The sequence below is a fragment of the Candoia aspera genome, chromosome 4 (assembly GCF_035149785.1).
Source record: "Candoia aspera isolate rCanAsp1 chromosome 4, rCanAsp1.hap2, whole genome shotgun sequence".
Taxonomy (NCBI): domain Eukaryota; kingdom Metazoa; phylum Chordata; class Lepidosauria; order Squamata; family Boidae; genus Candoia; species Candoia aspera.
The window spans coordinates 114,369,109-114,383,725 of NC_086156.1; the positions used below are offsets into that span (position 1 = coordinate 114,369,109).

The 14,617-nt window shown below is 38.9% G+C and overlaps 1 protein-coding gene across 1 annotated transcript; it reads right to left on the reverse strand.

The window, feature by feature from the left end:
* Positions 1-598: 598 nt before the first annotated feature.
* On the reverse strand, positions 599-7,603 carry LOC134497209 (vomeronasal type-2 receptor 26-like). The gene is made up of 4 exons (XM_063302882.1): positions 6,815-7,603; positions 4,395-4,622; positions 3,793-3,919; positions 599-1,497 (listed from the first exon to the last, which is right to left on the reverse strand). Exons 1-4 carry the CDS (start codon positions 7,601-7,603, stop codon positions 599-601), a joined length of 2,043 nt encoding a protein of 680 aa, XP_063158952.1.
* Between the last annotated feature and the right edge of the window lie 7,014 nt (positions 7,604-14,617).

Genomic DNA, 14,617 nt, shown 5'->3' on the forward strand with positions numbered 1-14,617 from the left:
GGACAGAGGGTGAGTGGTTTATGTCTTAGCATGAAACATTTTTTTTTTAAGTACAGTGATATCTACAAGTTTCAGAAACTCTACAAATTTTATATTTCAAAGAACTGTAACCAATCCAAAACTGATACTCTATGATACTGTGTCAAATGTATCTTCATAAAATGCTAATTAGTTTTTTTACTATGTTTATTTATGCGGGGGTCGATGAATTGAAAGTAAAAAAAAAAAAGTGATAAAAGTAGCAACTCCAAACAGTGGACATCATTTGAGTCAATATAACCAAGAGAGCTAGATTCTCCATGACTTGTTAGCTTGGTGTGTTGAAACGAAGAAAAGGATAGGTTAAAGAATCTTGGGAAATGGTATAAAATGCATCAGCATCAGCACTTCTTTTGGAATGGACAACCACAGCAAATCATCACCATCATCATCATCATCATCATCATCATCATCATCATCATCATCATCAAATACTACTTTAACCAAAATAACAACTTTGATATGTTTCCTGTAGACACCAAACTGGCTTTCCATTTTTATTTATTCATTTATTTATTTGGTCAGCAATTTCTCATAGAGAGAAATATCACATGATGTATTAATTCCTCTTTATTAGTTGTTCCCTGTGATTTAGTTCAGGCCTGAAAAGAATGATATAGCATTTCGGGAAAAATATGCATCCCAGTAAGGCAGCGCTGGAGGACAAGATGGAGAAGACCTCCACAGCTACTATGGCTTTTCCTCTTGTGCTCAGATAGGCTGGAAAAAAGGACACCCACACACTACAGAAGGCCAGCATGCTGAAGGTGATGAACTTGGCTTCATTGAAGCTGTCAGGTAATTTACGGGCAAGAAAAGCCACAATAAAGCTGGCCATGGCCAAGATACCCATGTAGCCCAAGAAACAGTAGAAGAAGGAGGCTGAGCCCTCATTGCATTGCAGAATAATTTCTTTGGATTCTGAGTGCATGTCTAATTCAGGGAATGGGGGAGATGTTGACAACCAAAGAGTACAAATGCATACTTGGAAGAGAGAGCAGGACAGGACTGTAAAAAAAGCCAATCTTTTCCCCACCCATTTCCTCATCTGAGATCCTGGTTTGGTGGCCATGAAAGCAACAACCACTGTGATGGTTTTGGCCAGGACACTAGAAATGGCCACTGAGAAGGTGATGCCAAAAGTGGATTGTCGGAGAAGGCAGGTCACTTTACCAAGTGGGGTGAGGAAGAAGAGAGAGGAGAGAAAACAGAGCAGAAGAGAGACAAGGAGGGTGTAGGTGAGGGCCCGGTTGTTGGCTTTAACAATGGGAGTGTCCCTGTGCTTAATAAAAATTCCAAGGACCCAAGATGTCAAGAGGGAGAAACAGAGAGCAGTTGAGGCTAAACCAATTCCTAATGTTTCTTCCAAAGTGAGAAAGACCACTGGTTTCAAGATACATCCTTTCTTTTCTTTATTTGGATAATGATCTTCTGAACATTCAAAACAGTCATCCATATCTGGAAGAAAAGTGAAGGAATATGTCAACAATGCATTCTGTATTTTTGAAAATTACTTTCTGAAGGGGTCCCAGCAGTTATTCATTTTCAGTTCCTTCTACTGGAGACCAGTGTGATCCTGTTGATATGAAAATACAGTTTTTCCTCAATTGAATCATTTAGGATTGGCGTAAAAGAAACTACAATGTGAATGGCAATTATTCTTGCAAATGCAGTTCTTTCTAAAATTACAATGTTTACAATTATTACAGTGTAGACAATTTGGACATTTCCCATTTTTCCATAATATGGAGAAGAAAATTGTAATGATGGAGATGAACCTATTTAGTAAGAGAAGCAGAAGTACTGGCTCTGAAGTGGAAACCAATATAAGTCATTTAAACTCTTTTAACGTACAATGTACATTAAATGTACAATGTGAAGGGCAATTATTCTTTCTTTCTTTTTTCTTACTTTCTTTCTTCTTTATCAAATTTATATATCTGCCCATCTCATGGGAAGTGACTCTGGGCAGTGTATAATAATCCAATAAAAAAAATACATTTATAAAAGCAACCATTTAAACATAGAAATTCACATTTAAAAATAATTAAAACAGAAATATAAACAAACCAAAGGCATTTAAACTCTTTTAGGTACTCTTCTACTTAAATAATGAGTAAAGTAAGGACAGGTCAGTCTTTTTATTGGGAAAAAATGTTGGGGAAAAAAATTATTTGGAAAAAATGGTGGGGTCAAAGAAGCAGAAATATTCACCTAATTGTATTGTCAAGTTAAGAAAGCTATATTTGCCTGGTTCCTGCATTTTATCACGATCTTTATGATGCTTCTGTGTTGTATGTTGAGAACATTAGTCAGTTCTACAAACACCCTCCCTATGTCCCTGTGATGGTACAATATCTGATCCATTCACAAATCTTCCTTTGTCAGCTAAAGCCTTTTTCCTTTCACTTACTTTCAGGGTTTCATGGAAGATGAGGCCAGAACCCAGCAGATAAAGTAGAAACAATGTGTGCATTCCTTCACAGCTGAACTGATCTGAGCCAATCAAATAGGTCTTTGTTCAACTTTGCCCTATCATTTGTAAAGAAATGTAATTGTTTAGGTAACCTTGAACTAGAAGTTTAACTTCAACTGGATTCTCCTGATTTCTATGCTATTTTTAAAAAAGGAGATTAGTGCTCCTCAAACCATACTTTAGTCTGGGCCAAAGGGAAAAAGGAGAGATAAAGAAGTTTTTGAGTTAAGTCAATTCCCACAGACTCAAATGATATGTTGATGTGTGTGGGTTTTTTTTTTTTTTTTTTGGTAAGAAGAATATACTTTGCCCTTGTCTTTTTCAAGCACATTTTTTCTTTAATTCTACAAATTGTAATCAGCTGGTAATCCCATTCAAATATTTACTAGGAAGACACTGCTTAGCTGGACTGATAATGAGTATGCTGTCATCACAAGTTATGAAGTTGACATCATAAGGTAGGAGAGACCAATATGCATCCTTTTAAAAATGCTTAATGTATCCAGAGTTTACAAAAAATCATATTGTTTTGTTTACTGAGTGAACAATCTTAGGGGGGGAAAAACATTAAATGCAAATGAATTTGAAAATGTGAAAAAAAGGCTATAGATCATGTGATCATATAAGATCTGTGGCTCAATGAATATTCTATATATATGTAGTGCCTGTATAGGAAATACTACCTGCAGGAAACTTATGTACAAAATTTGACTCCTGAACAACCGAGTGTGATCCACAGGTATAGAAATGAAGATCCACCCTGAAGAACTAATAACATTATTAATTATATGCATCCTAAAAGGATGATAGAAGAAGAATTGATGCATTTGAATTGTGTTGTTGGCGAAGATTATTAAACATACTGTGGAGTGCCAGAAGAACAAACAAATCAGTTTCAGAAAATATACAACCAGAATGTTCCCTAGAGGTGAAGATAACTAGGCTTAGACTCTCATACTTTGGGCACATCATCAGGAAAGACCGATCGCTTGAAAAGGACATCATGTTTGGTAAAGTCGAGGGCCAGTGGAAAAGAGGAAGACCTTCAATGCAGTGGATTGATACAAGTACCGCAACAATGGATGTAAACATTGGAACAGTCAGGCTTATGGTGCAAGTCCCAACAGCATTTCGTTCTGTTATACGTAGGGTCGCCATGAGTCATAAATGACTTGGTGGCAACTAACAACAACAACAACAACAACAACAACAAAAAGTAGTGCACTACAGTTTGCTTAAGTGTCTCTCATGAAAAATTGGTGAAATGTCTAACCTACCATCTTGATTTGAAATCTTCCCTTCTGGGCATGGAACACAGTCATAGCAGCAGAACAGTTTTCCTTCAGCCCTTTTCTTCCAGGATCCAGGGGAACAATGGTCATTACACCGAGAAAGTGGAAGAACCTGGTCATAAACACAAAAGGTTTTGCAAAGGGAGATTTGTAAAACAGTATCTTTTTTTTTTTTTTTTCCCTTTCTGGGGGAAAAAAATTCTTGACTTCCCAAAGGTCTCATGAATTTTATTTAGTTGGATCTATACTATACTATAAAAAAGATGTTGAAATTACAAGGATGTGCAAAAGAACCTGCTTGAAGAAAGGCATGGTGAGTAAATAAATGTGCATGATGACAATCTTGTGGAAATGATGTGACACCTGGGATTTCAAATGGAATTGTAACCCAAATATGAAAAACTGGCATTTACATTGCAATGTTATTTTGTCAATCTGGCAAATGCTTCCATTTGCATGGAATATGACTTTTTTTTCCTTTCAAAAACAGAAATTATATTTCTAAACATTTAATATGGCTTAACAGACAAAAACATCTTCATGGGATCCTAATGGATAAAGAGGTAGTCCACTCAATGAATCTCTACCTGGTTAAAGGCTGGGTGCCAGACAATCAAATCTTCATCAAGGAATAACTCTTTCCCTTTTGGAGCACTGGGATCTAACTTTCCAACTCTAACTCTCTGAAAGGATCTGTTTGGAAAAGTGATCAAGTTGATGATGTCAAATCCACCTGTTGTTTCCTGTTTCTCATTCAGGAAGACTCTCTCTCCAGCTGAATTGTTAAAAGAAATGCCTTGAAGAAATGGATGGAGCTACTTGAAAGAGAATGAAAGGGAGAGGGAGTTGAAAGGATAATAATGGGGAAGGGACCAGTATATTTAAATTTCATTCATTCATTCATTCATTCATCCCATTCCTAACAAAAATATCAAATAAGTACACCTAGAAAATTGATCATCTATACTGCATGGAAATGTACAGGTCTATTCTATTATTCATTTGATATTATTTCCATGAAAGATAAGAAACAACATCAGTGTGGTGAAATTTTGCATGTCTTTGTTTCAATTACTCTGAGATAAACCTGACTTTGTCCTATGTGTGAAAGGTGAAAGGTCCCCTGTGCAAGCACCAAGTCACGTCTAACCCTTTGGAGGAACACCACTTTTGTGATGTTTTCTTGGCAGACTACAGCGGGGTGGTTTGCCATTACCTTCCCCAGTCATCACCTTCCCCAGCAAGCTGGGTGCTCATTTCACCGACCTCGGAAGGATGGAAGTCTGAGCTGGCTACCCGAGAATCCAACTTCTGCTGGGATCAAACTTGGGTTGTGGGGAGAGTTTGGTTTGCAATACTGCTACCTACCACTCAGCACCATATGAGGCTCTATTATTCTATTATTAATTTCATATTATTTCTAGGAAAGATAAGAAACAGCAACAATCAACAAAAGCAAAATGAAAAGAAGCCATTGAAATTACTTAACTTCTTTCAAATATGATTTTGTTTCACTATTTAAACAACTAATTAAACCTAGACCATACATAATCTTATTCTCCATTTATTTTTCCCCTTCATTGGTACAAAGGTATTTGACAGGCTGAGACCTGACAAATTTCGTTTGGCCAGATTTTAGAATCTGAGACTCAAGCATTCTTCATAAAATAGGTATTCTTTCAAACATAGGTTTGTTCCAAAGGGTGGAGCCCAAAGCTGAAAAGGACCAACTCTTGGTTAATTCCTCTTCAACTCTGATGCCAACAAAATGCTCAGATTCTCAACCCTGAAATATTCATGAGCCACCACTGCGCTGCCGAGCTTGCCGATCGGAAGGTCGGCGGTTCGAATCCGCGCGGCGGGGCGAGCTCCCATTGCTAGTCCCAGCTCCTGCTCACCTAGCAGTTCGAAAACATGCAAATGTGAGTAGATCAATAGGTACCGCTTCGGCGGGAAGGTAACGGTGTTCCGTGTTGTCATGCTGGCCACATGACCACGGACGGGTCTATGGACAACGCCGGCTCTAACGGCTTAGAAACGGAGATGAGCACCGCTCCCTAGAGTTGGACACGACTGGACTTTATGTCAAGGGAAACCTTTACCTTTACCTAAGCAGAAGAAGCTTGGAGAATTGGCTGTTTATGGAGAGGACAATGGAAAGTATTGTCAGTGATCATGTAAAGTGATATTTTATTTTAACCATCTCTTATTGTGCAAGCTATGATGATTCCCTACATAAATCATACTGACACCTAAACCATGATTTATATGGTAGCTTCCTGATGTTCATCCTTAACTCGATTCCACAAGAAGACTATATTGTGATTTTTCCATTGTTTGTTGTTTATTCGTTTAGTCGCTTCTGACTCTTCGTGACTTCATGGACCAGCCCACGCCAGAGCTTCCTGTCGGTCGTCAACACCCCCAGCTCCCCCAGGGACAAGTCCGTCACCTCTAGAATATCATCCATCCATCTTGCCCTTGGTCGGCCCCTCTTCCTTTTGCCTTCCACTCTCCCTAGCATCAGCATCTTCTCCAGGGTGTCCTGTCTTCTCATTATGTGGCCAAAGTATTTCAGTTTTGCCTTTAATATCATTCCCTCAAGTGAGCAGTCTGGCTTTATTTCCTGGAGGATGGACTGGTTGGATCTTCTTGCAGTCCAAGGCACTCTCAGAATTTTCCTCCAACACCACAGTTCAAAAGCATCGATCTTCCTTCGCTCAGCCTTCCTTATGGTCCAGCTCTCGCAGCCATATGTTACTACAGGGAACACCATTGCTTTAACTATGCGGGCCTTTGTTGTCAGTGTGATGTCTCTGCTCTTAACTATTTTATCGAGATTTGTCATTGCTCTTCTCCCAAGGATTAAGTGTCTTCTGATTTCCTGACTGCAGTCAGCATCTGCAGTAATCTGCAGTAATTTTTCCATAATCGGGGCAAATGTTAATTCTTCATCAAACTGCTCACTGAAATAAAAGAAGTATCCAATGCAGAGAGAATACCATACCTGCCAAGCCTTCAGGTCTGGGAAGTCAGTTTTTTTACCCATGTTTTTTTTCTTATTGAACCCCAACATGAGTAGAGCATGCAAAGCATGAGCAACAGCATAAATGGCATTGTAGACACTGTAGCTTTGGCCAGTAATTTCTATTTCAAATAAAGGCCCAGGAAGATCCTCCAGCTTCTTCTCCCCAATGCACTGCCTACTGGGCATTGGTTGTAACTCTGGTTTTGGAAATGAACAATCAAATGATTGTTCCCAAACATCCTTCAGAAACCCATCTCTGTAGCCTGCATCAGGTCTTATGGTCTGAAGAAATTCCTGAAACCCTACAACCGGTCTTGAATGAATGGTGAAGGAAATAGCCCCATGGAACATCTGGAGATCCCAAGCAGTTTGAAAGCCTGATAGTGTGAAATCAATCTGCGTAGTCATGATCCACACCTTTCTAAATAATGCATTTCGCTTGTTTTCAGGATCTGCAAAAAATGTGACAGCTCTGAGTCCCATGATTGTCAATGATTCTCCATAGACAAGAAATGTATTTGCTTTGCTATTTGTCAAATTAATATAAATTCCTAAGACTGTGTCATAAAGTTCTTTGTAGTCTTCCACTTGTGAAAGACGTTGTATGAACGATACGCAGATTCCATTCTGTGAAAGTAAGGGCTGCATTTTCTGTAAGAAATATTCTCCATTGTTGTTATCGACAGCAAAAATCCCAATCCATGTCCACCTGAAATGATGAAGCAGTTGGATAATACCAATGTACTGATGGTCTTCTTTTGGGACCATGAAATAAAGTGAATATTGCTTACTGGTCTGAAATTCCTCTTGGGCTAAGGAGCCATACGTCAGCTAAAAGAAAGTGGAGTAGTACTCTGTTGAGTTGGTAGATCAAACCTGATCTTTTCTGATCTGGTTTTATGTAAAAGTATCAAAGGAAGATTTTTTTTTCTTCAAATTCTTTCAAAAATTAATACAGAATGTAATTTCTAGGAATTATTTCAAAACACATGTAATAGTTAAATTGTTTTAAAAGGAGCAGGGAGTTCTACATTCAAATATTCTGTCAGGTATGGAATGCCCCTGGATGTTCTGGGACATTGATTTCCATGATTGGCATTGTGGTTTCAGAAAAAGTGTGCTAAGACCTCTACCCTAAACTCTGCAGAAAGACTTAATATAAATGTCAGCCTAATATTTGATAATCATTATTTATGCCATAACAACAACAACAAGGTACTTTTTTTTTCCTCCTCCACTTCTGAATACTTACTTGTGGAATCTTGTAGAAACCTACAATTTCAGCTATATAAGATGATGTTTCAGAACCTAATCCTCCAATGATGGCCATGAGATTTTTCTGGGTATCACATTTGTAGTTAGGGACAAATTTCTTGTACTTGCAGAGCAGATCCATAGTGGTACAATAGGTCATCCTTGGGTTGTAGTAGCTGTCATAGATGTGGAACCCAAGAGTGATGTTAGGTAAGATCTGGGGATTCATGTTGATCTCCTTCACAGCAAAGGCCAAGGCAAGGATGTGCTGGTAGAATTTTGGGATTACACTGAAAATAGATTAAATACACCATTTCAAAAAATAATGTTGCAAATTCTTCCAGTGTTGTCATTGTTTGTAACTGACTAACATAATTTTTTGTCTCTGAGTGAAGTATGAAATAATTTTGAAATCAGTCCAAATATACTTTGCACACAGTATTTTTCTTTACATTTTTCTAGAAAATTACTCATCCCAGGGCATATTACGGTAATTTCTAAAATTTTAACTGCAGTGCTCAGTTTAAACTAGACTGGGATGGCAGTCATTATTCTGTTTGTTCTTCACTCTGTTGATTGAGATTTCTAGGAACTTTACTGAATGACAAGGGATTATAGATTTAGGGTGAGATTCTCTCTAGCCCCATACATTTTGCTCTTCTGTATCTTTGAAGTTCAGAGGGAACATCCCACAACACTCATAATTCTAAGTTCCCTCCGAGTCAACATCTGTGATTTGTGTCCAGTATAAGCTGCAACAGAGAGAAACAGGAAAGTATCTTCACTCTATCACAATCAAACCCTATCCATTTAGTAAAAATAGAATGCCCATAGATTTAACTAGATTCTCATGTTTGCTGGTGTTCTGTCAGAAGTGCAGTGAAGAATTTCAGCATTCCTGTTTCTGATAATCTTAATCTTACATGCGCTTTCTGATGAGAAAGCCCTTAATAAAATGTAAAGAAATTCTCTCTTCTCTCACCATGAGAAAAAATTCCAAATGCAAAAAAAAACCCTCTACATTTTGTATGCAAACAGCTATTAGTCCTATAAGCAATTCTTTGGGATGTCTGTAAGTTCAGACGATTCTGTAGCAAATCTTACATTGGTGAATCATAAAAGTTTAGAAAAGGATGCTGTTTGAATAGAATTTCATAAAAATGGTAAAGCAGGTGGGACACCATTTCACCAATGACCAGGTCACCAGGCTGGTACCACTCATGTGGAACAGGGAAAGCATCAGTTGCAGGGCATCTGAGAGTAACTATCTTCTTCACCAGGAACACCAGGAGGAGCAACATCATGACTCTCTGCTTATGGAAACAATGTCTGGGTCTCTCATTCAAAGGAAAGTTCTGGCAGATAAGACAGGAGGGAGAGGACTTGTGCAAATGAACCTCACAGAGTCAGCACTACCCCTTCCCGCCACTTTCTGACTCTGGAAATATGTATATTGATTGTTGTTGTTTTTTTTACTTGCTATCCCCTTTTGCACAGAACCTTTGATGTTTTGGCTTACTAGAATAATAGAGTGATTTCAGTCATTCATAAGGGCCATGTTTGTTGTTGTTTATTCGTTTAGTCACTTCCGACTCTTCGTGACTTCATGGACCAGCCCACGCCAGAGCTTCCTGTCGGTCGTCAACACCCCCAGCTCCCCCAGGGACGAGTCCGTCACCTCTAGAATATCATCCATCCACCTTGCCCTTGGTCGGCCCCTCTTCCTTTTGCCTTCCACTCTCCCTAGCATCAGCATCTTCTCCAGGGTGTCCTGTCTTCTCATGATGTGGCCAAAGTATTTCAGTTTTGCCTTTAATATCATTCCCTCAAGTGAGCAGTCTGGCTTTATTTCCTGGAGTATGGACTGGTTTGATCTTCTGGCAGTCCAAGGCACTCTCAGAATTTTCCTCCAACACCACAGTTCAAAAGCATCGATCTTCCTTCGCTCAGCCTTCCTTATGGTCCAGCTCTCGCAGCCATATGTTACTACAGGGAACACCATTGCTTTAACTATGCGGACCTTTGTTGTCAGTGTGATGTCTCTGCTCTTCACTATTTTATCGAGATTGGTCATTGCTCTTCTCCCAAGGATTAAGCGTCTTCTGATTTCCTGACTGCAGTCAGCATCTGCAGTAATCTTTGCACCTAGGAATACAAAGTCTTTCACTGCTTCTACATTTTCTCCCTCTATTTGCCAGTTATCAATCAAGCTGGTTGCCATAATCTTGGTTTTTTTGAGGTTTAGCTGCAAACCAGCTTTTGCACTTTCTTCTTTCACCTTCATCATAAGGCTCCTCAGTTCCTCTTCACTTTCAGCCATCAAAGTGGTATCATCTGCATATCTGAGATTGTTAATGTTTCTTCCAGAGATTTTAACTCCAGCCTTGGATTCCTCAAGCCCAGCTTGTCGCATGATGTGTTCTGCATACAAGTTGAATAGGTAGGGTGAGAGTATACAGCCCTGCCGTACTCCTTTCCCAATCTTAAACCAGTCCGTTGTTCCGTGGTCTGTTCTTACTGTTGCTACTTGGTCGTTATACAGATTCTTCAGGAGGCAGACAAGATGACTTGGTATCCCCATACCACTAAGAACTTGCCACAATTTGTTATGGTCCACACAGTCAAAGGCTTTAGAGTAGTCAATAAAACAGAAATAGATGTTTTTCTGAAACTCCCTGGCTTTTTCCATTATCCAGCGGATATTGGCAATTTGGTCTCTAGTTCCTCTGCCTTTTCTAAACCCAGCTTGTACATCTGGCAATTCTCGCTCCATGAACTGCTGAAGTCTACCTTGCAGGATCTTGAGCATTACCTTACTGGCATGCGAAATGAGTGCCACTGTTCGATAGTTTGAACATTCTTTAGTGTTTCCCTTTTTTGGTATGGGGATATAAGTAAACATTGGCAACCTGGCAATTTTTCTTGATATCACTGATTAACATCATGTTCTCTTTTGGGTGTCATAATGAGTGACTGACGTTTATCCTGCTTTGAAAAAAAACCTGGAAAAATTGAAATGGCAAGGTTGTGATTACAAAATTGCCCTAATTCAGGAAATCAGCACCAAAGTTTAATTTTATCAATGGATCTCTTTCCCTGTAAAATGTCTGGGGAAATGGTGAAACATCCACTGTCTGGTACCGAAGAGCAGATCTTGGTCTGAGAATCCTTTAGAAACTAGTTAAAGAGAAAGTTGTAGTAGAAAATCATTGACTCCCAAAGTAAAAGAAGAAAGCTTAAGGGCACAAGAGAAGACAGGGGTATTTGAAAAAGGAAAGGAAAACCTTTTTTATGTTTATCTTGTATGTGGTTTTTATTATAAGAAAAATTGGAGGTCCCCCTCCCCCCGAACTCATATCTGTGTTTCCCCATTACATATAAGTTGTTGTTTTTTAAAATCTATCTATCATCAATCTATCTATGTACCTTTAATTTTAGGGTTCCATGGAGAAACAATCAGGTTTTCTTGACTGGTTCATTTAAACTAATGTAAATGTCTTTCTTCCTTTTAGAGTCAACCCTCAAAACACAAGGAACAAGCAGTCAAGAACTTGATTATGGTTCCATCTCCACTTGGATTTTGTATTTATTTTCCTATTTATATTTTTAACTATAACTTAGGTGGATATATTTTCATCATTATTTTATTTTATTGAAAACTGCCAAAAGTCCCCCATTGGGGGGAGATGGGCGCTGACTAAATTTAATTAAATGAAAAATAAATAAATAATAAGAAAAAGGGAATAAACTTTTTTCCCTCAGGAACCTATACCTATGCTGCTCTAGGACCTATAAGTTTTAAAAAAAATCCTGTATGTATGTATGTACGTATGTATGTATGTATCTCTACCTCTACCTCTGCCTCTACCTTTATTTCTGTTTGTCTGCCTATCTATCTATCTTCAATTTTAGGAGTTCCATTGACATCATTTAGGGACGTTCCATATATCCTCCAGTGACTGGGAAAACAAGCAGGTTTCTGACTGTTTCATTAAAATTAATTTCAATGAATTTTTCGAATCTACCATCAACACTAAAGGAATAAGAGGTCAAGAACTGGGCCAGAGACTAGCACTTGGTACAGCAGCCATGAAGGCATTAGAAAAGTTATTCGCATGCTCTGATGTGTTGATATGTACAAAGGTCAGAATCATGCAAGCCATGGTATTCCCTATGACACTCTATGGAAGCAATAGTTGGACTTTAAAGAAAGAAAGGACTGATGATTTTGAACATTGGTGTTGGGAAAGACTCCTGAGAATGCCATGGACAGCCAAGAAAACAAACCAAAAAGTCCACCCAGAGTTTCTACTCGAAGCAGAAATAATTAGGCTCAAATGATCCTACTTTGGACACATTATGAGAAAACCCAGCTCTCTGGAAAAGACTCTAATGCTGGGAAAGTTGGAAGGAAAGAGAAAAAGAGGATGACCAGCAGCAAGATGGATCGACTCAGTTACAGTGGCAATGTCTGCACTGTTAGGAGAGAAGAGGTTAGGGATACATCACCATGGAGAAAAATCTATCTATGTGGTTCCTGAATTGATAATGATTTGATGGTGCACAATCATTCTATCAAAACATCAGTTCTGAGCATCTTTAACTCTAAACTAAGCCTAAATCAAAGTCTAAAGAAACCAGTGTAGTCCGCACTGGAGCAATGCTTCAGAACAAATTCAAATTAAAATGCCGACATGTGTCTATATGTACAAAGATCGGAATCATTTTATTTTATTATATTTCCTGTGACACTCACTCTATGGAAGTGAAAGTCAGACTTTAAAGAAGCTGGATAGGAAGACTACTGATGCCTTTGAACTTTGGTGTGGGGGAAGTTTCCTGAGAATATCATGGGCAGCCAAACAAACAAACCGATTAATCATCAAGCAAATCAACCCAGAGTTCTTCCAAAATGACAAAGCAAATGATCCTATTTTGGACATATAATGCAAAAACCCAACTCTATGGAAAAGGCTCTAATGCTGGGAAAGGTGGAAGGAAAGAGAAAAAGAGGATGACTGGCAGCAAGATGGATGGACTCAGATACAGTGACAATGAATGCACCATTCAGAGACTTGAAAGAACAGGTTAGGGATACTTCAGCATGGAGAAAATGTCTCTCTCTGTTTGAATTGAAAACGACTTGATGGGACATAATCAATCAATCAATCAATTCATTTATTTGTTAAGAATTGACAAAAGAAAGTTCTGGTGATAGGGCCTACATTCAGCTGTTGGAACTATAGTCTAGAAATAATCTCTTCTTCCTTTCACACTTTATCACAAAATCACAGAAAAGTCCAATAGTATCAAAACAGAGACATAAAGAACTTCCTCAATTTCAGTTCTCAGTGTTTCTAAGTCCAAACTAAGCCTAAATCCAATTCTAAATAGACCAAAAAGTCCACACTGGAGCAGTCCTTCAGAATACTTCTTGTGATTAGAAGGTAGAGGAGGCAGTCACAGAACCACCTTTGCCTTTTCTAACACATGACAGCCCACTCTGAGGTTTTCTTTCTATGGAGATCTTGAAAAATCTTTGCAGACACCGTCCAGTCCTCTTCTGCATTCACAGATTCACACACCTGCATAAAAGATCAATTGACCCTCCCCCCTCCATGTGCCAAATCCTCTGTATCAAACCAATTCACTTCTGGATTCACAGTGCACCCAGATGTGACAAACAATAATTTCTATAATATTTCAATTTTGTAAATGTTCATCTATGGATGGAAAATTCTTTTCTTTAATATTTTTTTTCTTATGATTTGCTTCATGTTGTTTAGCTGAGACCTGACCACAATAACGTAGCACTTTGGCGGAAAGGTGCATCCAAGTAAGGTAACAACAGAGCAGAGCATGGAGAAGATCTCCACAGCAACCATGTGTTGTTGTTTTTTTCTTCTTTTCCCCCCTCTTGAATTGGGATAGGTTAGGACACAGGACTCTCATACTTTGTCAAAGGCTAACCTGCTGAAAGTGATGAACCTGGCTTCCTTAAAGCTATCAGGTAACTTATGAGCAAGGAAAGCCACAACTAAGTTGGTGATGGCCAAGAGGCCCATGTAGCACAGGAAACAGAATAAGGAGAAAGCCAACCCATCATTGTACTGTAAACTAATTTCTTCATTTACTGCCTGCACATATCCTTCAGGGAATGGGGTATAGGTTGATAGTCACACTGTAGAATTTCTTGTTTGAAGAAGGAAAGGACAATGGAAAAGACCAGTCTTTTTTCCCACCCATTCCCTCATTGTAGTTCCTAGCTTGTTGGCCATGACAGCAACAACAGCAGTGATGGTTTTGGCCACCACTCAAGAATTCCTACAGCCAGCCATATCCTGATTTCCTGGACAGGACATCAGCACACTGCTATGGCTGTTGGGAATGTAAGAAATTTTAAAATTAAAGCGGGAGAAGAACAGCAACCACCAGATTTGTCTTTGGTCAAGCATCCTGGTTGTCTGGAGATGCTCAAGATGCTGACGGTCAGTGCGGACTTCTACTGGGTAACTGGCCCCTTCTAGC

Bases quoted from the DNA above. Each gene is read 5' to 3' on its own strand.
- LOC134497209 (XM_063302882.1), bottom strand. From the start codon at position 7,603: ATGGTCCCAAAAGAAGACCATCAGTACATTGGTATTATCCAACTGCTT. The intron at 4,623-6,814 runs GTATGGTATTCT...TCTTTCAAGTAG, and splicing joins CAGACCTGAAGGCTTGGCAG to CTCCATCCATTTCTTCAAGG. The intron at 1,498-3,792 runs GTAGGTTAGACA...CTTTTCTTCCAG, and splicing joins GAAGATTTCAAATCAAGATG to ATATGGATGACTGTTTTGAA.